The sequence below is a fragment of the Theropithecus gelada genome, chromosome 4, assembly GCF_003255815.1.
Source record: "Theropithecus gelada isolate Dixy chromosome 4, Tgel_1.0, whole genome shotgun sequence".
NCBI classification, from domain to species: domain Eukaryota; kingdom Metazoa; phylum Chordata; class Mammalia; order Primates; family Cercopithecidae; genus Theropithecus; species Theropithecus gelada.
The window spans coordinates 149,797,207-149,820,138 of record NC_037671.1 but is presented as its reverse complement, the minus strand read 5'-3'; the positions used below and the strand labels follow the sequence as shown (position 1 = coordinate 149,820,138).

The window sequence follows — 22,932 nt, the reverse complement described above, 5'->3', positions numbered from 1 at the left end:
CCACTCCATCTATTAGGAATGTGGAGATTTTGCCTTGGCATGAAAACATACACACAAAATAACCCCAGATAAAGTTCAAGTATTTCTAACCAGAATGTGTTCTGTGGCCTCACAGTTTTATTTTCAATGTTTTGTCTACCGTGATTTTCATAAATAGCTAACAACACAGTTAACAGAGAGACTTTGGAAACTTCCACTGGGTTAAACTTTATAACTAGTCACTTAACCATTATCTCAGCTCATCATCTACCTGCCAAATGGGAGTTTTCAATTAATCCTAAACCTTCCTTCCTGAGGAAATACACCTTTTAAAGGAATAAAGGAAAAATATAATAGTGTTATAAATAAAACATTTGATAAGATAACAAAATGAAGATCAATAAAATAACAGCTCCTGAGTCTGCCAGCAAGGTCTATAAATATTTGAGCATTATTACTTAAAAATGTTTTCCTTAGAAGATACCTGCCACTTACCTAGAATTTGTCTTCTGAATGACAACCCTATAATTACAATGCAGAGTAAATAATTATTCATGGTTTGAACTCAAGAAAAAAGAATTATTTGTTACTGTTTGTCAGATTGTAGCCCAAACTGAGGTCCAAGGGGAGTTGGTGGGCTGGTGGCAGGTAGCTGGAAAAACTTGAGGAATCGTAGGCAGTTTTGACATGGCCTTATTCTCTCTCTGGGCGTGAGCCGTATGTACAGCATCAGCGGGGTAGTTAAACCTTTTACAGACAATAGTGAATCCAAGCCAAGCACAGGCTCCTGTGAATGGTCACCTAATGTGCCTCATGTGGCGTGGTTACATAATGTGTAGTTGTGCGCCTGCGTTCCAAACCCACTGAGTCATCCTGTGCCAGAAGGCTGCCTCAGCCTACTCCTGACTAAAATGCAGCCATTTCCCTTACACTCCATCCCCTAGGCTGAGGGGAGTCTTTCAGGTAGGGATACGTGCCCATAGGGTGGAGCCCTGAATTCATAACCCACAACAACAATACAGAGAGCGACAGCTCATTACTAGGATCCCAGCTACGCTACTTAGGACTATTAGGGCCCGGCGTAGGCCAGAGCCCAGAGATGTCCATCATCTCTGCAGGGGGTTACCAGTAAGGCTCTCAACCACCCTGATCTCCCATGAGACCTCTTGCAGGGCTGCTGTTATGTTCTGCCAATTGTCAGGGATAAAGGTACAACACTGTGTTCTTAAAAGAGCACAGGTGCCTCCTTGTGCAGCAGGTTACTGTGTCTAAGCACATTCAGTTTTGCGACACCACGTTTCTCATCTGATGAGCCTCATCCATTAACAGGAGGAGGGCCACTTGGGTGTAATTCAGAGCCCGAGTGGTGTGCTCTGCAAGAGAAGTAACTCGTGCTTCTACAGTTGTGACACCCACTCCAAGGATAGTCACTGTCAAGGGGTAGAACCACCAAGGGGCTCGTCGCACTCAGAAATGAGAGTGTAGCGCCTCCCGGTTATGCAGTGTCTGGGCAATGTGGACAGAACAGTGGCAGGTACATAAGACCACCCCCAGGTCCAACATTTAGTCCAGTTCACTGGTAGATAAGGCCATCCTGTGTCCCCACAGACCCATAAACTCCCAGGGGGCACAAAGTCCATTGGGGCCCAACTTTGGTGGGGCTGCTTGTTCCAGCATACCTTCAGTATGGTGACATGTGTTATGTTTACACAGGCCGTGATGGGTACCCATCCCACAGTAGTGTTAGCCCAATGTTGCTCTATGCACTGTGACACCTGGGCTGGGGGTACTACGTGTTCCCCCACTAGCCAGCCCTAGCCATCATAAATGCTATGGGCCAGTCAGGTGATGGGAGTACCATGGATCTTGCAGCATCCTTTGTCTAAAGCTTGCCGCGTTGCATTCCAGTTGTCAACCATGGGACCCCAAGTCTCCAGCCAGGTCCAGTTCTCTGCAGTCACTGAATGTATATGCTAAGGCAAGTCATCTGCAGCTGCTGCTGGAAGGGCAGTGCAGACCCAAAAGTTGGAAACATTGGTCACCTCAGCATAGGTGTGGACGCAGTTTACAATGCAGTTGGAACATTTTAACCTATGGCCAAAATGGTAGAGCAGGCACAGCTATGAACAGGTAAATCATGTCCCTCAGGCAAAATACAGGCTAACTTTTCATCCATGGATAACAATGCAGCTGCCAAGAGCTTCTGCCCTGGGCGATGGTACCACACCTTCTCAGCTCCCCATGGTTCCTACGGGTCCAGTGTCTATGCCAAAGTCAAGCAAAGTCAAGGAGGAGCTCATAGTAGGCCATGCAGACAGTACTTACGTCCCCCAGAGGAGCGTTTCTTCCCTGGCCATTGCCCTAAGAACAGTCAACCAAGGGTGACATGCATTGAACGCCCAAGGAGTGACATGCAAGTCATACTGTAGGCCCTCCCCACAGGGAGCTACAATGGTCAACTACCAGCAGTGGGGAGCCTGGAGGGTCCACGGCCACAGCCAGGTTTTCTGTTCCCCTCCCTTCAGGGGCGTTGGGGCAGGCAACAAAAGGTTACCGTTCGTCCCCATACCTGGTCGGAGGAGGTCATCCTTAGTGTGTATCTGCAACTGAATAGGGGTGGTGGCCCAGTATAACGAAGCCTCCGCAAGGGCCAGGCCATCTTTCCATGGCCATTCATTCAAGGTTTGAACCACCAGGTCCAGCTTGGAACTCCAGCCCTGCAAAGACAGTGGTGTGACATGCAAGCATAACCCATTCTTCAAGAGCCCTTTATATCACTCAATCGTACCTACAGCTTGTGGGTTGTATGGCACATGGAATCCCCACTTTATGTCCATTTGTTGTGCCCATTGTTGTACCTGTTGTCCAGTGAAATGGGTTCCCCTATCACTCTCTACAGCCAGAGGGCAACCATACAGGGCACATAAGTGTTGCAAGACCCGGAGGATGTGCTGTTGATTGACCACCCTGCAAGGGTAGATGTACAACAGTCAGGCCTGTGACCATGTCCACAGCTGTTAGCACATGTGTATATCCTTGCAATTTTGGCAGCAGCCCGATGTAGTCTACTTACCACCTGGTCAAGGTCACTCGAACTATTGTCACTTGTGTAACAGTGGGCAGATGCCTCCATCTAGGGTATGACTGAGTACATGCTGGGCATTTCTGATGAGCCTCCCAAATATCTTGCATTGGCAGGGACAGACTCCAACGCTTATTGCTCTGTTATATCAGTTTGCCCCTGGCATGTCCCAGTTTCTGGTGTAGCCACAAGGCCACATCTTGTGTAGGTGCCAACTAACCATTGGACCTTGGCCAAGACATCTGCCTCAACATTACCAAGAGGGGCCACACGCACATGGCCTGACACATGATAAATAGTTACATCTTTCTGATGACCCATTTCCCAGAGGTCTTGCCACATCACTTGGCTCCACATAGGCCAGTGGCCGACTAGCCAATTTTGTATTTTCCAAGTAGTTAACCACAAGGTTAAGCCTAGAGAGACTGCCCAACTATTGGTACAGATTACCATAGATGTCTGCTCCTGAGTGATCACCATCTATACTGCTCTAAGTTCAGCCCATTGGCTACTTTGCCCACACCCGGTTTCAAACCATATGGTGTCTGTACTAGGGTTGGACTGCAGCAGTGGTCCAGGCAGCATTAGATCCTAGTCTAGATCCATCTGTGTACCATGCCCCATGGGGAATGGGGGTTACCCTTCCTTAAACAGTGATGGCTTGGGGTCTAGGGGTGCCTCAGGCCCTATGGCCTCTTGCATTAGGTCTATGGGTTCCAAGACCTCTTGCAACTCTGCTGCTAAGGGTCTTGTACTCAGCAAACTTCGCTGCTCCAAGTAGGTGCCCCACTTTGCCAAAGTGGATGTCTGTGCCATCCCAGTCCAGGGGGACATTACCCATGAATGCACCCACGCTGCTATTGGGTAAGCCATCCACGTGATGACTGTAGCCCATTCTGTCACACTCTCACAAGACTGAAGTGCAGCATATACAGCTGCTAGCTGTTTCTCTATCAAGGACTGTTGGAGCTCAGCTCCTTTCCATAGTTGGGACTAAAAGCCTACTAGTGTTCTCAGGCACTCTGTGTGCTGCCACAGGCCCCAACCGAAACCATCTGTGGTCACATGCACATCCAGCTCAAACAGGTGCCCCTGGTCAACTACCCATAGGGCTTGTGCCTGCTGAATAGCCTGCTTGGCTGCCAGGAAAGCAGTCTCAGCCATATCATCCCAATTCCAGGTAGCTCCCTTCTTTGTTAACCATGCAACGGTTTTATTATTTGAGCTAAATGGGGTAGAAATGCCCACCAATATCCCAGGAGGCACAGAAAAGTTTGCAGCTGCTTCACTGTGGTGGGCCAGGGCTATGCCTGAGTTTTGTCAGTAATAGCTTCTGGTATGGCCATCATCTTACCCAACCAGGTAACTCCCAAGAATTTGGCAGATAATCCAGACCCCTGGACCTTGGATTCATTGATGGCCCAACTGCATGCTGCCAAATGTCATGAGAGGAGCACAGCCACATCTAAATCTACAAGAGAATCAGAGGTTAACATAACATCATCAATATAATGGAATAGGCGGACCCCTTCTGGACATTGCCAAATGACTAAATCCATGACAACAAGACCATGACATATGGTGGGGCTATGCACATAGCACTGTGGCAACATTGTAAAAGTTCATTGTTGCCCTTCCCAGGTGCAGGAAAACTGTTCCTGGCTCTTGGAGCAATGTTGGTGGAGAAAAATGAATTGACCAAGTTCACTACATAGTGGTACTGTCCCAGTTCCATTGTCAAGCATTCCATCAAATCCATGATTGACGGTACAGCTGCACGCAAAGGGGGTGTTACTTTATTCAGTTCCTGATAGTTTACCGTCATCTGCCAAGTTCCATCAAACTTTCTAACTGGCCGCACTGGAGAATTGAAGGAGCTGTGGATGCCACACACTATCTGCACTTCCTCCAGCTTTTTAATTGTCTCAGTTATCTTCGTATGCCCACCCAGCAAATGGGTGGAAGTAACCAGTTGGGGTTGTGGCAGGACCTGAGGCTGGTGATGCTTATGTCCACGCAGCACCAGCTTCACCGGATGCACTCGAAGTCTGAATTCCCTGGCCGGGGTTTGTAACGTCAAGCCATGTAAAATGTCCACCCCCAGGATGTATTCAGGTCTGGGGGAGACATACACAGTATATAAATAGGGAGCCAAGCAGCCAATGCTGAGGTACAGAGACACAGGTTTCACTTTCAGTAACCAGCCTCCACAACCATCAATGCAACAGCATTGCCCGGAAACTTATCTGATTCCCATACACAAGGCTACAATCTGTGCCAATATTTACCAGCACTGGCACCTGCTCTAAGTTAGTGGGGGACTGGTGAATTGCTAATTCTACATGTGGCCACTGGTCATCTGGTGTCCCCCCAAGCTGGGCACTTTGGCCAGTTCCCTAATCAAACAGGAAAGGTGCTACATTTCAACCTGGCTGCAGCAAATAGTCCTTGAGTTGGAGCACCTGGGAGGGAATGGGTCACGCAGCAATGTCCTTCTTCCCCTTGGTGTTTTCCAGAATTGCTTCTCTGGAGACAACTGTCTCCACAAAGTTAAGACTACTTCATTGGGCAGCTTATTGATTTTTTTCTCAGTCAACCCTGGCCAAAATCAAATCCATCCACATCTGTGGGCGTGTCACTCGCTGGGGCCCCCTTTTTGCCCATGGGGGAGCCCTCTGTGGGCAGAGCACCTTCCTCTTCTTTATGGTGTGGATCCCTCAGTACCACCGACAGCCTTCTGCTTCCCAGAGAGCTGCCATAGCAGTGGTCACTTCATTTACGTGGTGCCCTCCCTACAGGGTGAGGACAACAGCTAGGAAGCCAAAGGCACTCGGAGGTGCAGAGGTAAACGTTCATCATCTGGCCCCAGATATTCAGGTCACACATAGCCTGCCACATAACCACTGCCCAGATGACTTGCACCAAATCAGCACATGACTGCCATTTACTCACAGTTTCAGATATTTCACCAATGTCATTTCACACAGTCCATATGGCTGCCCAAAGCCACTCAGTCAGGGTGTGGTCACCTTGCCCTGCCACTAACCACCTGCTCACTTGCAACCACTGAAGGAAGGAGGGGAGTCATGATGGAGGCGAGTCATGATAGAGGCCACCTTTTCTATCCCAGAGGCAGAACAGGAGATACTATCTACTCCCTCATCCCACAAATGAAGCATCCAGGTAGGCAGGGGTTCCCCTGGACGCTGGCAGCCCTACTTGCCTAATTCTTGCAACTCAGTTGGGGTATAGGCAATATATGAATTGTGTTGTGTTACCACTCTGGGAGGGGGTCCCTGAGCCCACCCTTGGGGCCCCAATGGCTATTCATGATCTACCTTCTGATGGACCACTGAGCAACCTCACAACAGAGGTCCCTCTTCCACGGTATCAGACTGAGTGAGGATCTTCAGCCAATACAACAGACCCAGACCTCGAAGCCTCACTCCTTGTTGGTGCTCTGTGCTTCCAGCTGCTTCAGTGCCTACTCTATGCACTGAAGCATGACCCATCTAACACTGCCCAGGTTTCCAACAGAGACCATCTGAGCAGTACAGCTGCCACTGGGTACCACAGCCCATGTTCTGTCCACATGGCTGACCCAGAATCAGCAGGGACCAAAGGCTCACTCACCTCATGATCCTGCTCACCGCATCAATTGTCAGGTTCTAGCCCAAGCTAAGGTCCGAAGGCAGCCAGTGGGAGGGTGGTGGGTAGCTGGAAAAACACTCAAGGAATCACAGGCAGTTTCGACATGGCTTTATTCTTTCTCTGGGTGCGAGCTATATGTACAGCATCAGCAGGATAGTTGTACCTTTTATAGACAATAGTGGCTCCAAGCCAAGCACAAGCTCATGTGAGTGGTCACCTAATGCGCCTCATGTGGCAGGGTTACATAATGTGTGGAGTTGTGTGCCTGTGCTCCAAACCTGCTGAGTCATGGTGCGCCAGAAGGCCACCTCGGCCTACTCCTGACTAAAGCACAACCATTTCCCTTACACTCTACCCCCTAGGCGGAGGGGAGTCTTTCAGGTAGGATACATGCCCATAGGGCAGAGCCCTGGATCCATAACCCACAACAATACAGAGAGCAACAGCTCACTACTAGGATCCCAGCTATACTACTTATGACTTTTAGGGCCCAGCATAGGCCAGAGCCCAGGAATGTCCACCATCTCTGTAAGGGGCCATCCATAAGGCTCTCAACCACCTTAATTTCCCATGAGACTGCTTTCAGAGCTGTTGTTATGTTCTGCCGATTGTCAGGGATAAAGGTACGACATTGTATTCCTAAAAGGATACAGGTGCCTCCTTGGGTAGCAGTTAGTATGTCTAAACACGTTCAGTTTTGCAACACCACCTCAGCTTACTCCTGATTAAAGTGCAGCCATCTTCCTGACACTGTTTTTCCCTTATGGATTGGTATTTTATCAGCTATTACATAATTCTCAATGCCCTTGTATTTGAAAATGCTGATTCACCTCAAAGCCTTGTGGTGGTGATACATGCTCTGGGGTAAATGACTGATGAAGTGCTTTGTAAAAAAGCATCTCTGTACTCAGCATTTTCATTTAAGCAACTTGTCAGTATTCACATTCAAAGGTGAAATGGGATGATTTCTGTGAAAGACATGATTTTGTTATTTTTGGTTTGCTTTAATTTATATATATATAAAATATATGATGGATAGATATATGTATTCTATATATTTTATATATAATGTGTGTGTACATAATATACCCTCTGGTGTGAACTGAAAGTCAAGTAGAAATGTAGCATAAAGAATTTTACCATGTTTAGAGGTTATCAAAAGTAGCCATAAATAGCAAATATAACAATATTTGCCAAATATTACAGTTTGAAGTTACATTTGAATGCCAGGTTTGAAGAAGTTGTTTCACATTTCATATTAAGTTACTTTTTAACCTTACCACCATCTTCCTTTATCACGCTACTTCTACTCAAATTGAATACTAAGTGAGAGGAGGACGATGGGGTTGATATTCAACAACTTTCAAGCTTACATATAATTTTGGAGCAATGAACAGTGACAGAAGAGCCATGTAGATCCTTGGGCTCCCTCCACACTGGCCACTGTGAATGCTATGGCATATCATCACATTACATCCTAAAGCATGCAGTTTGTTCTGTTTGCTATGATTCAAGAACAGATTTCTAACAAAATTTGTAATTTAGAGTAAGATATGCAGATTGCATTGCTAAAAATGACCTGCCAATAGTTGTAATCTTTTTTTTTTTTTTTGAGACAGCATCTCATCTCTCTGTCACCCCGGCTGGAATGCAGTGGCATGATCTCGGCTCACTGCAGCCTCTGCCTCCCTGGTTCAAGAGATTCTCCCATCTCAGCCTCCCAAATAGCTGGGATTACAGGGATGTGCCACCACGCACAGCTAATTTTTGCATTTTTAGTAGAGACAGGGTTTCACCATGTTGGCCAGGCTGGTCTCGAACTCCTGATCTCAGTTGATCCACCCACCTTGGACTCCGAAAGTTCTGGCAATACAGGCGTGAGCCACCACGCCCAGCCAATAGTCATAATCTTTATGTGATGTGAGTTGTGAGATAAAGTTAGCATTATAAATTTACAAATATGTTCATCATACCACAGTATTTAAAATGTGGTAAATGGTTAAATTTCAGAATGGCTTACTTTTTTTTAAAAACTAGTTTGTTTTGTAATCACAATTACATCAGAATTTTTGATAATTTAAAGAACTGACCCTTGAACAACTCGGGGGTTAGGCCTGCACTTTTAAAATCCAATTCTTGGCTGGGTGCGGTGGCTCACGCCTGTAATCTTAGCACTTTGGGAGGCCGAGGCAGGTGGATCACAAGGTCAGGAGTTCAAGACCAGCCTGGTCAAGATGGTGAAACCCTATTTCTACTAAAAATACAAAAATTAGCCGGGTGTGGTGGTAGGCACCTGTAATCCCAGCTACTCGGGAGGCTGAGACAGAGAATTGCTTGAACCCAGGAGGCAGAGGTTGCAGTGAGCCAAGATAGTGCCACTGTACTCCAGCTTGGGCGACAGGGCAAAACTCAGTCTCAAAAATAAATAAATAAATAAATAAAACAAAAATCTGATTCTAACTTTGGACTCCCCCCAGACTTAACTACCAACAGGTACTGTTGACCATAAGCCTTACTGATAACATAAATGGTCAATTAACATATATTTTTATGCCATATGCATTACATATGGTATTCTTACAATAAAGTAAGCTCTGGAAAGAAAATGTTAAAAAAAAAACCCAAAGAGATAATATATGTACTATTCATTAAGTGGAAGCAGATGATCATAAAGGTCTTTATCCTCATTGTCTTCGTGTTGAGTAGGCTGCAGAAGGGGAGAGGTTGGTATCACTGTCTCAGATGTGGCAGAGGCAGAAGAAGATCTGCACATAAGTGGACCCTCACAGTTCAAACTCCTGTTGTTCAAGGGTCAACTGTACATTTTCTGTGGAGAAGCTCAGCAATCAATTGCATCAGGATGAGCTTGCACACCCATGGTGAGGGAGAACCAGACAGCTCTTAGTGATGCTCCTGAGGCTAAAAGTAGGCTCACTGCCTAAACTAGGCAAGACTGCCCACCTACCAACAAGTGTTTGATTTATCTAATCTGAGTTATTCACACACATTTTATGACAAAAAGAAAAAATGTTACTTATGCCATGACCATTATGAATATCACGTCTAGGTCAGAGTGAATAATGAAAAGCTTTTAGATGAATAGAGATGATGTGAATAAGATTCTTTCCAAACTAATGAAATCAGAATTTTGATGAATGGAATAAAATAAATAGCTAAAATATGTCGGAGGCTTTAAGATATTACCACTAAGTTTTCTTGATTGTTTTTCTATCCAATTCTAATATTGTGTTTTCAGATTGTAAGGCTGAGACTAATGTGTGCAGAAACTGGTTGGTGAATGGAGATATTTGTTTAAAGTACCATAACTTTATCTAATACAATGTGGTGTGCCGAGTATGGTTAAAAAAAAAAGAAGGTGGCAGGGAGTTTTCACAAGTTGGCCACTTCACACTCAACAGGCAACTACAGATTGGGCACAGAGATTGCGTACCTGCGTGCTGTGGTGGGCGGGCCAGCACGGCCTGCGAGTCAGCTGGGCAGGGTTGGCTTCCTGCCTCTGCTTCAACCAACAGACTGGAAGCGCAAGTATGGGAGAATTCCAGCATCCCTGCTAGTGAGCCTTCTTTGTTTACATTCATCCACTGTGGTTCAAGTTTACAGCCTCATTCCCTGTGCTAAGATTCCAGGCCTCAGAGATGATGTCCTGAACCACCTTGGTTTTCGGTTAGGTGTACAGATTGTACAGATTGTCATGCTCCATTAATTTGAGTAGAATTTTTCAGATGTGCTTTACTTCAAAATGTCACATATATCTACTTCTATTTAATAAACACAAAAAATGAACAATTAGCATGCTAACAAATATGTATATATTATATGGGCTTTCTAAAATAGTGATTTTTTTTTAGGTTGGATGTCTGTTCAGTGTGCATTTTACAAATATATCTTAAGTCTATATCCCTGCTACCTAATAACAAATATATGTTCCCATTTAGAAAAAGAAAAGAGATACATATGATATGGAAGATAAAAGTTAGTGCAGAAATCTGAGTGGATTGATAAATACCATTTTCAAACATGTGAACAATTTACAAACTGAAAGGGGTTGCAGAGCTCTGCTTCTCTCATTTTCTAGCTCTCTCTTTTTTGGATATCCTTTATCTAACTAACTACTACTGTATGTAGATGGGAGAGAATTTTAAAATTGGAGATTGTTTTAACATCCTAGGACAGCTGAGGTAATATTTATTTTCATATCCTCTCTCATGTTCACCAAACCAGCGTAAAAGTTGACTACTTATTATTTTTGGAGACAATGTCTCACTCTGTCACCCAGGCTGGAGTAGTGCAATCATAGCTCAGTGCAGTTTCAAACTCCTAGGCTCAAGCAATCCTCCTGCCTCAGCCTCTATTGTAGCTGGGACTACAGGCAAGCAACACTATGTCTGGCTAATTTTTTTCTTTTTTTTTGTAGAGACAGGGTCTGTGTTGCCCAGGCTGATCTTTAACTCCTGGCCTCAAGCAATCCTCTTACCTTGGCATCCAAAAGAGTTGGGATTACAGGTGTGAGCCACCACACCTGGGTAAAAGTTGATTTAAAATTGCATCCGTAAAATCATAACTAGCAACTTTTAAGACAAAGAAATTAAGAATTCAAAGTCATTAAAATCAATTATTTTAATTGCTGAAATTAACATACATAATTGATGTAGGTGAGAGAGATCACAAGTAGTTGGATGAAATTTATAGTAAATCATCCTATTGCTGGAGACAGTCGTGAAGAGCTCCATCCTGTTGATCTGCTGAACTGAAAGGGACTGTTCATTCAGCCTTCAAGGACATGCACATCATAAAGGAGGCCAAGCAAAAATCAAAGCAAACAATAGCTACATGTTTGGAAAAATACACATCGAATTACACAGACAAGAGTTATGACCAGTTGTGTACCTGCTCAAGTGGGAACATTTTAAAATGTGACAGTCATCTACAAATACTGAAATGTGATGGTCAAGTGGTCCATCATCAACACAAATACAAATGGAAATCATTAAACTTTCTTGAGGGGCCATTTGAATAACAATGTCAAAGCCTGGGTTTTTCCCAGCGGGATTTTGGTCTTCTTATCTGGATAAGCACGGGCAGAGATGGGCTGGGTAGTGGCCGGTTTCTGGATGCAGCCACACGCTGGCTGGACTTAGCACTGCAGCTCCTCCTCCTTGGTCCTCCGGGAGCCTCCTGCCAAGCTCTGGGCGCTGGCATGGGCCGTGGAGCTGAGGACCTCCTCAAAACTGCCTCCATTAGGGTTCGTCCCGCCTACTTTCGTCTGAAATGAGCAGATCCACAAAAATGCAGTGAGTTGTTACTATCATTTTTGTAATGTCTTTATAAGAATGCCAAAGGCTGGATTACTTTCAAATTCAGAAATACTTTCTATCTTTAGAGACAAAAGAATGTACAGAAGTTTGTTTCCTTTTGCAGAGTGCTAGAATGTTATTCATACTTGGGTTCTGGGATAGGATTCCAAACTTTAATTTTGTACTATTTTAGCACCCTCTTTTTATCTCTTCTACATCCAAGATTTTAATTCCTTCAGAAGCATAATCGGATCCATGGACTTGGAACATCTATCCCCACTCACCCAGATAACTGATCTAATCAAAATGGAATTTGATTTTTTATTAATTCCTCCAATTTTACAATGTATAAACATCCTTACATGACATAAACTTAGATTTTTCTACTTGGGAGTTAGCAGGGCAAACTGGATTTCTGACAAATGTCTTTTGAAAAGTCAGAGTGGCTCAATGGAAAATGATTTCTGGTTTCTGCTTTGAAAGTTGAAGATGGATCAAGTCTTAATCACTGGTGATTTCACATCATCTTAGACAACTGCCTTTTGATACGGTTTAGCTGTGTCCTCACCCAAATCTCATCCTGACTCATAGTTCCCATAGTCCTCATAATCCTACCAGGGAGGAACCTGGTAGGAGGTAATTGAATCATGGGGGCGGTGACCTCCATGCTGTTCTCGTGATAGAGAGTGACTTCTCACAAGATCTGATGATTTTACAAGGGGCTTTCCACCTTTTGTTCTGCACTTCTCCTTCTTGCCACCGTGTGAAGAAGGACATGTTTACTTCCCCTTCTGCCATTATTGTAAGTTTCCTGAGGTCCCCTCAGCCTTGTGGAACTATGAGTCAATTAAATCTCTTTCCTTTATAAATTACCCAGTCTCAGGTATTTCTTCACAGCAGCGTGAAATGGAATTAATACATCCTTATAGTTGGAATATTCTTTACAATGCAGTTATGATGTTTTACAAGGCCTTTTTCTCATGTATTTGTTATTGACTAAGAATAGAAACCTGAAGGAATTAACTTACAATTTAAAAATATGGCTAAGTATTTTGAAACATTCCTTATTAAAACTGCTGTATATTTGATGATGCAAAATGCTTAGTGCAAGTCCATTAATAGTCACATTTGCCTTCCCTCCCATTGTTTTTCATAATGTAGAAAAACACTTTGAAGAAAAAAAAAAGATATAGAATAGATAATGTTGTTATTGCCAAACTGATGTTGATGCCTCACTGTCACCAAAGTAATCACTCACAGACACCAACAACACTGGGGAGTGTGTCCGTGCTGCCTGGCCCGCCCTTTTAAAAATGTAACCAGGGTTCAAAGGCAGTTCCATCATTACAAAACACACTTTTCTCCAATTGTCACTAAAATGTCTCTCTGCATCTTAAATTTATTTATTATATTGAATTTTTGTACTCTGCTTGGTGTCAGAAAACTCTACCTGTAAAGGGCCAGACAGTAAATACTTTGGAACCACATTGTCACTCTCACAGATACTCAAATCAGTTCTTGTAGGAAGTAGCCACAGTCAATACCTAAGTGAATGAGCATGCCTTTTCTTTTCTTTTCTTTTCTTTCCTTTCTTTCTTTCCTTCTTTCTTTCTTTTCTTTTTCTTTCTTTCTTTCTTTCTTTCTTTCTTTCTTTCTTTCTTTCTTTCTTTCTTTCTTTCTTTTTCTCTTTCTTTCTTTCTTTTTCTTTTTCTTTCTTTCTTTCTTTTCCTTCTTTCTTTCTCTTTCTTTCTTTCTCTCTCCTTCCTTCCTTCCTTCCTTCCTTCCTTCCTTCCTTCCTTCCTTCCTTCCTTCCTTCCTTCCTTCCTTTCTTTCTTTCTTTCCTTCCTTCCTTCCTTCCTTCCTTCCTTCCTTCCTTCCTTCCTTCCTTCCTTCCTTCCTTCCTTGCTTCCTTCTTTCTTTCTTTCTTTCTCCTCCCTCCCTCCCTCCCTCTTTCTTTCGTTCATTCGTTCGTTCATTCTTCTTTCGTCCTTTCTTTCTTTCCTTCTCTTTCTTTGGGACGGAGTCTTGCTCTGTGGCCCAGGCTGGAGTGCAGTGGTGCAATCTTGGCTTACTGCAACCTCTGCCTCCTGGGTTCAAGCAATTATTTCTGTCTCAGCCTCCTGAGTAGCTGATGTTATAGGCACCCACCACTATACCCAGGTAATTTTTGTATTTTTAGCAAAGATGGGGTTTCACCATGTTGGCCAGGCTGGTCTCAAACTCCTGACCTCTGGCCCACCTTGGCCTCCCAAAGTGCTGGGATTACAGGCATGAGCCACCAGGCTTGGCCAAGGCTGTATTTCAGTAAGACTTAACGTATGGACACTGAAATGTGAATTTATATAATTTAATTTTCAAATGTCACAAAAATTATTTTTATTTTGATTTTTTTCAACCATTAAAAAATGTAAAGCCATTCTCAGCTTATGTACCATTCAAAAGAAAGGAGTCAGCTTAGTTTGTGGACCTCTGGCAGAGCACTGATTCTGCCTTCCCTCTGTTATCTTAACACTGGGAAGTGGTGGGGGAAAGGGATGGTTTCCACTGTGTGATTTTTCACTATGCTTATTTCTTCCCTGAGAGAAACAAATAAGATTAATTCCATGTAATCTACTCTATTAATAGTTCCCTTTCTCTTTTTTCTTCCATTCACATTCTCTTTTGCAATAGAAGTAACACACAATATTGAATTCAGTGAATAACAATTACTGATGTTTTCTTCTGTGCTTTGTTTCATTATTCTTTCCTGTTTCCTGATTTCCTCAAAACAGAGTAGTAAAATGAAGAAGGAAGGAATGGCTTTGTAAGAAATCAATTTGGCAAAGAAGGGATGGAATCAAAGATATTCCCAACCACGTAGGTTTAATGACTGCCTACTGCAATACCTTAGGTAAGGACCTCCTTAAGCAAAGATGTGAATGATAAAAATCTCCTGGACCCTTCTCTTCATAATTGTTTTTCATACAAGTATTTGTCACTTTGCCCCCAAATTATAATCATTCTTTGCATAGAATTTCATTTGAATTGCTGAGTTGGGCTTCCTAATCTCTCATAATACAAAAAGAAACAAAACATGTAATGTAACTTGCCCCTCCCCTTTTTTTTTAAGGTTTTGGTCCAGGCTGTGTGATGTATTTATCAAAAAATAGGTGCACTAAAAATATGGTCTGCTTGACATGGATGCAAAATGGTTGGAAGAGATGTAGTTACTCATGACTCATTGGGAGATGGTAGAAGATACCAAAAGTGGTTTCACAGAAGTTGGTTCTGCATTTGCTTGTTTGTTTTGGATGAAATAGAAAGCATGCTCAGTGACTATACAGGTGACACCAGCTGAGGTGTCAAGGAATACATTGTAAGGGCATAGGCAGAACTAAATTTTATAGGATTGGAAAAGTGTTTCATGGAAAAACAAACTACAGAATTGGGCATAAAGAATGAACCATGGATTTGGTACAAGTGCCACATGGTACATGACAGATTGTGTGAGAAGATGGCAGGAGTGGACCTTTACAGCGGAACCTATTTTCTCACAGAACATAAATATGACTATGATTCCTTATCAGCAGTGTCTTCAAAAATCAAATTGAAAACCGGGTATGTGAATGGAAATGTAGCTCATAGACCTGCAGGAAATTCCACTCATCTTTACCGATTCGTGAGTCATTCCCTCAGCAGAAAACAGTCTAAGGATCCTTAATCAAAGAACAATATAGACATTTTGGAGATTTAGAGCACAAAAGTAAACTGCAAAAAATAAGCTATATAAAAAAAGTATTATACATATCTATTATTTAGTCTAGTGGGAAAAAAAGGACTGAGAAATTTGTAATTATTGAGGAAGTGGGAGGTTCCACACAAAGCATAATTATCAGCTATTCTCCATTGCCTGGGTGGACAGAAAAAGAGGAATTAGGCTTTGGCTATGAGATAGGAGGTGTGTGGGATGTGTGTCTTGTTAAACCACAAACAATCATACAAGCATAGAATCACTTTCAGGAGGTCTTCACAAAGGCTAGTATCTGGTGGGCTGGGTTAGTTATGTGCATATCTGAAGGAGGTGGCAGGCTATACCTTCTATCCCAATGAGGTGAGAAAAGTGAGAAGCTGAGTATGTGGATTAAACACTTAAATCCTGTGGGAGCCATGAGCTTACCAGAGTTTCCTAAAAGCAAATGAAAATAGGTTTTTCTTTATTCTTCTTTTGCTTCTTCATAGCTCCTTCTTCTAAAGAAAATCTAAAAAGTACAACTTCTCCTCTGTCAGAACTTGTGTAGAAAAGCAATGGAACCTGTCCTCACTGGGTCGTCTAAGGCTGAAAACCAAACGTTTAGAAACTGACTCCTGGGATTTTTGAGCCTTTCATTTTGATCTTCTAGCAAGAGAAATGTTCATAACATTGGATGCTCCTCTCTTTAAAAAAAATTTTCCTACCCATGGGGCAGTTTGACAGCTCCCACTGGTTCCTGTACGCTCAATAAGGGATGATGTTGGCATGCAGAGCGGTGAAACTGCAACTGGAAACTTCTGGTGAATGAAACTGATGAAAGCATGGTAATGCTGAGTAATAATTTCATTCCTGGGCCTTAAACACCTAATTATGCGTCTAATAAAGTAGAAGTAGACTATGTGAAAGACCCTGCCCTAAGAAAAAGACTCTCCAGGTCAAAATCCACAAGAGCACCTGGAACCGCGAGTAAGGAATAACTTACAACCTCACATACACTTATCAGGCAGCACACGTGACAGCAGCGTGGAGACACAGGATTCAGAGGCAGCTGAATAATCAGCATGGGATATGAAGGTTTTTGATCTGGTTAAAGATCACATATATTCTTAATTTTCCCAGTTACGGTAAAATACAGAAATGGATTGTATATGAAATAGAGATAATGATAGCAAGATGTAATTAAGTCATTAAGTGACACCTTTAAAAAATAATCTTAGTAGTTTCAATGATTTTTCTTGTTTTAAAAATTCAATTTTAAGACTAGACTGATTTCATTTTACTCTTTTTATTCAAACTTACCTATGCTCAAACAATAATTCCAGTGAATTTTAAAAACACTTACCCTGTAATAGGCACATTTTCAATTTACACGCAGGGATGAAATGCATTATTGTGTTATTATAAAATGCATTTTGTGACTCAGTTGAATTTTCCCTCTATGATAGCCATACTGTGCTGTGCTCTGTACCTGAATTTATAAACAAGTCTAGGTAGCTGATGTAGTGGATACATAGTCCTGAGTTTGTTTTTGCTGTTCCATGTCCAAACCAGAGAAGCTATGTGCTGTTATTGAACTTTTACTCACACTCTAAATTCAGAATTCATATAGCCTTTATTCTATCCACAGTCATCTCTCACGTATCTACTTTTGGAGGGATAGCATTAAGAGATTAAGTGGTAAACACATACCCCAATTCACTTTAATGAACAATTCACCCCTGAATGGTTTATACAAACAACTCTAAGGATACAGTAACACTATTCAATAGTGGTTTTATTCATATATTTATATGTGAAGGAAAAGGTCTGACTTGATGCAAGTCTGCCTTCTTGGGCCTGCCTCAACTTTAACTGCAGCAATGGCTAAGCTGTCCTGAGTCAATGGACCCACTCACACAGAATTCACTTCATCTGTACCTTGAGGCTTGTGACAGTTGTCTCAACCCTCTCCTCAAATGATTTGAAAGTAGGAGAATTCCTAAAATAACAAAAAGAGAGAGGTCAGCTCCAAAGGCCTAGCTGTCTTAGCAACCATGCTGTTTGGTTTTCTGCTCATATTTGTAAACATGGCCTTGGCAACAGAGCTACCTGTCAGCTTGCCATGTACACCAACCACGTTTTAAAATGTATGTTACTTCTGTTAGGTTAGGTTCAGAAACCATAACCTGACATGGAGTTTTTCTAGGTAAAATGATCAGATACTCAACTATACAGTAAATAATATGGTATTTGGCAATGACACAACTGTAATAATTCCATGGTACACTGTAAATCATTTCCAATGAGCCAGTGGAGCAATAGGTACCTTAAGTTTTCATTTAGCATTTATTGTTTCTATCACAACACTCCTCTTCCTGACTCAGGATTTTTAGTAAGCAATGGAAAATCCATATGAAAAATGTCATGTTTGAGTTTTGCCACTTGGCAGTATTTAAAGTTATTTATTTCAGCAAATGTGAGACAATTCAGAAATAGTGCAAGGAAAAAAATGTTCATATATTTTTTCTTTTCCATGCCTTAGAAAAATAATCATTTTGACAACTTACACGAAGTGGTGTTTTGGAAAGTTAATGCTTTCATTATTTTAAGACGAAACATATCCATTACCTACCTAACGCCCAATCAGAATGGTGTTATTAGCACGCGTTATTTTTCCTACCGAATAGGATATACCTATTTGTTCTCTTACCAAACAGAACCTTTGCAGCCTAATGGCTTTTTCTTTTTTCTTTTCTTTCTTTCTTTCTTTCTTTTTTTTTTTTTGATACAGAGTCTTGTTCTGTCGCCCAGGCTGGAGTGCAGTGGTGTGATCTTGACTCACTGCAACCTCTGCCTCCAGGGTTCAAGCGATTCTCCTGCCTCAGCCTCCTGGGTAGCTGGGACTACAGGTGCCCACCACCACATCCAGCTATTTTTTTTTTTTTGAATTTTTAGTAGAGATGGGGTTTCACCATGTTGGCCAGGTTGGTCTCGAAGTCTGACCTCAGGTAGTCCACCTGCCTCGGCCTCCAAATGTGCTGGGATTACAGGTGTGAGCCACCATGCCTGGCCCCTAATGGCATTTTATTTGTGACTCATTCGTTGTGTTAAATAATCTATACATCATTTTGTTGCTTTAAGCTTAAAAACTTCATTTAGTGCTTTCTGGTGTTCTATATTGGATTTGGCCCCATAATATAATTTAATGATATCACTACCATTAAAAATATCACCAACTCCTACTAAAGAAACAGGAACTGAACTCAGTGTATTTAAATCTTGTATCCATGTCAGCTTTCAGCAGCAACAACTGCCATCATTTTCAGATCAAATAATTCAACTAAATGTTGAATTAATAAGGCACTCGTTATTCTCTCTTGAGTGCAAAAAAAAAGTAAAATAAGAGGAATGGCCTAGAAAAACTTTATAAAAGAGAATGGCTATAGAATATAGGTTTCATTGTATGGTGCAGAATGAAGTATCACTCTTATACTACTAAAAGGCAACGAACATAGATGTTCATGAGTGAATTTGGGAACTGTCTCCTGAGTCTTTGGTGATCTACAGGGTCAGAAATGTACTTGCATTCAGGCTGCACAGATTAACAATGGTGAGTTCAGAGGGTCCTGACATGGCATCACATTTTGTGTATGACTCAAACACGAGTCAAATTCCTATGAGTGATCCTCCATAATCCTGTTTCATGATGAAATATTAGTAAAATTATACTTGCATGACTCAAAAAGTATATAGTTATTGGCACTTCATTTCCATTGCAGATTTTACTTGGCCAAGCCTGCACACATGACTGCCTGTCATCCATCAGTTACACAGGCCCACAGTGAGAAAATGGTTCATGGGTGTATGTTAGACAAGCAAAATAATTTTTTTTCAAGTTAGTTTCAGGCAAGCTCATGCAGATTGCGTTTGACTCATAAGCCACTACCAGATGAATTCCTGGTCCACAGGGGAAAACCATGTTAATTTTTCCAAGTCGTCTTCTGACACCCAGATTCAAAATTTGACAGGTAAAGGGGAACAGAGCTTTAGGTTCCACTACCCACCTTGGGTATTCTTATGCTAGGGAGAGCAAGCCATTCAAAGATGAACTAAGCAATCTTGAATCTGTACTCTCTGTTTACCACCAAATACAGAGAACTAAATACTGTGGTTAAATTTCCAAATCAACCAATTAACTACATAACCCCAGTGCAGAAGAGCCTTCCTTCATAAAATATAATAGAACAGACATTCATCTAATTAAATTATACTAGGATACATGCTGGAGAAGAGGGAGAAACTCTTTAATCAGATTTAATCAGATGTACAACTTTAATCAGATTTGATCAGATGTACAAACTTTTAGCGCTGCAAATGACCCTAGGAAGAATTTGGTTTCATGACAGTTAAAAAACAGAGGAAAAGATTATATATATAAAGAATCTGGCTTCAGCGGTCTCAAACTTTTGAAAGTAACTGAACTCCTTCTACAATGCACTCAAACCACAACATTAATATAAAGCAGGTAGAAGAGGCATAGGTCTGACTGAAGTGGGGGAAGATCCCAAAGGCTTCATCTCTAGGCAGCCTTAGGGCTCAGTGGGTGGAGGGGCACCTTTGGCAAGCAGCTGATCTGGTTATAGCCTCTTATTCTAAACATGATGAAGCTGATACCGTTGAGGTGATTTTTCCATGAGTGCAAAGTTAATCCTTGGCAGAGCTGGGCTAGAGCCTGCATTTTCTGATTTTCAATTTAACACTCGTTCCTGTCTTGCTATTAGTTTAATTTTATCTGACTGCATCACTATGCCATGCAAACTTGAAGTGAGGAATGTCTTTCTCACCAGTTTTTATCTGGTCAGTAATTATACTGGCATTTTATTGTTTAACAAACATCTCACCTTAATATCTACCTTAAAAAATCCTAATGATATCCTTTCTAGAACTTTAGCCTTCTTAGTCTTCAATCCTTTCATTTAAGCTTTCCCCCAGGCTGGCATTTAATTCTGCTGAAATGAGAAACCCAAGGTTACCTTTGCAAGATTGCTTGGCATGTTCAGACACTGTGCTAAGTGCTTTATGTAGGTTCCTTTGTTTATGCCTCACAAAGACCTGTTTATGAAGTAGGTCTTATTTCTTGTAATATATAGATAAAAGAATTGAGGTTAGGTCACTTGCCTTGAGTCACACAGGAAAGGCTAGATTTAAGCCAGGATGTCTGGTCAAAAGCCCAAGCTACACAATTCTTCTACAGAATTGTCAACCTTTTCTTCTGAAGACCATGAGCAATTTCCTTTCGCATAAAGCAGGGAACCCCATAAGTAAATATAAATAAAGTAACACCTTAAACACATTCCATATTAATATTACATAAAAGATTTTACACACATTACCTCATAGCAGGCATACTTATGGAATGGCGAATGGAGTAGCTTCAGAGCAAAAGCAGATTAAAGGGGAAAAAAGAAAAAAGAAGAGAGCACACATAAGTACATGAAAAGCTCCCTATTTATAGTTCTAAAACAGCAATTTCAAATATCTGAAATATTCCCTGCCCATCCAACCAAGATGATATTTGTTTTTGTTGGGTATAATGGGCATAGTCAGCTTTCAAGGGTATAAATGAAAAGTAGATGGTGGATCCACAGTTGCATATTATTTTACTTTCTGCAGCCTCCTTGTGCCAGGAAATCTGAGAATGTCTGGTTTCTCCCAGGTGAGCCCAGTAGCCCATGAGCATCTTCTCCAGGCCCAGTCTAGGTCTCTACGCCCTTCTGCTCAGGAAGACAGTAAGGAGCAAAAGGCAGTACCCAGGAAATAGAGCCAGGCAGGTAGAAGCTAATCATTCCATGGTAGAGAAGCTGGCCAAAGGAAAGCAAGAAGTTAACATAAGACTTTCAAGGAAGCACATGCCAGGCAAACACAGTTCTCATAGGCCAATGTGAGGGCAGGGACTTCTGCATCCATTCTGGTTTGATTGTCAGGATGATTGATTTGTACCAGATGATTGTCAAGAACATCTGGTGCAAATAAAACATTCCTGAGAATTTTAAGAGATTTAGACTTCTCATTCTATGAATCCTAGTAGCTGATGCATCTTCCCTCTGGTTAATTGCCTGTTACTTTCTATTGAGTTCCACTCAGAAATCAGGCTGAGTAGGGGAAGGAGTACAATGGGTCCATTTTCCTGGCATAGTGCTGGTTCCCACCTCACACTTTTCAACAGCACTCCTGCTTTCTCTTCTCTCAAGAAGCTAATAGTTCAGGGACCAAATCTGTCACCCTTCACTGATAATATCCACTGAGGGAGGGCATTAGTATGGGTAGCACTTTGCTAGAACACAGAAAGAAAAGGACAAAGAAATTCATGGGCTACTTACGGTCTTACCCTAGACACTCGATTTAGAAACTATTAGGCAGATATTTCCTCAGAAATTACACTTAAAAAGCATCACTAAAAGAGCCTAATCTGCATTACCAATTGGTGTATCTCTGTAAACATAGACCACTTTCTCAGGAAAAAAATGTAAAAAATAAAAGTGTATAATAAGATTCCGGCTAAAAGAAGGCTTAGTTCGGGGACTTGGGACTACCAATCACAAACTTCTTAACATATGCGCTTTTCCAGTAGCCTTTCTTCCCTTCAACTTCAGAAGGCACAGAAAGTTGAAGGTGAAACATTAACACAAATTACAGGTAAAAGAAATTCACAGAAACATGACAATCTACAGAAAATCTGTTTTTGTTTCTCAACTTTACTTTCTAGAAGCTTTAGAAAACGTACATAACTTTCAATCTCCACGTTGTTTTTTCTTCTTTTAATTCTATGGACCTCTGTCAACACTGGAAGAAATGGTGCAGAGAAAGAGACTCCTGAGAGATTGTTCAGCTAGTGAGATGGTGTCAATGATTCAGAAATGAGATACAGACATACTTCAATAAGTTCAAATGTATTAAGTGCCCTATAAACTATCTTCCTGGTCATGGACACTCTCTGGAAAATAGAGTGTAGTTTTGTTGGTTCAGGCACAGGGTGAAAGAAACAGGGAGCCCTGGGAAGCAAGGAGGCAGCAAGGCAGTGGGCAGAGCCCCACATGCAGCCCCGTGGCGCTTACCCGATGGAGTGAGACCTGCAGCCGGGAAGCACAGGAGAGAAGAGAAGGAGCAGAGTTAGCAAACAGTAGGCAGGGAAACAC

At 42.0% G+C, this 22,932-nt stretch overlaps 1 protein-coding gene across 7 annotated transcripts in view; it reads right to left on the bottom strand.

Annotated features, from left to right (window-relative positions):
- Positions 1-11,325: 11,325 nt before the first annotated feature.
- The window catches only part of TPD52L1 (tumor protein D52 like 1), a 102,718-nt gene continuing 91,111 nt past the window's right edge, over positions 11,326-22,932 (bottom strand). For 3 of the 7 annotated variants that reach the window (XM_025383925.1, XM_025383926.1, XM_025383928.1), the window contains exon 5: positions 11,332-11,996. In XM_025383925.1, coding sequence (XP_025239710.1) covers positions 11,987-11,996 — 10 coding nt within the window. In that variant the 3' untranslated portion in view covers positions 11,332-11,986. Of the gene's footprint in view, positions 11,997-17,674; positions 17,736-21,129; positions 21,169-22,851; positions 22,867-22,932 lie in introns of all 7 variants that reach the window. The other 4 variants (XM_025383920.1, XM_025383922.1, XM_025383924.1 and 1 more) reach the window with 4 other exon arrangements.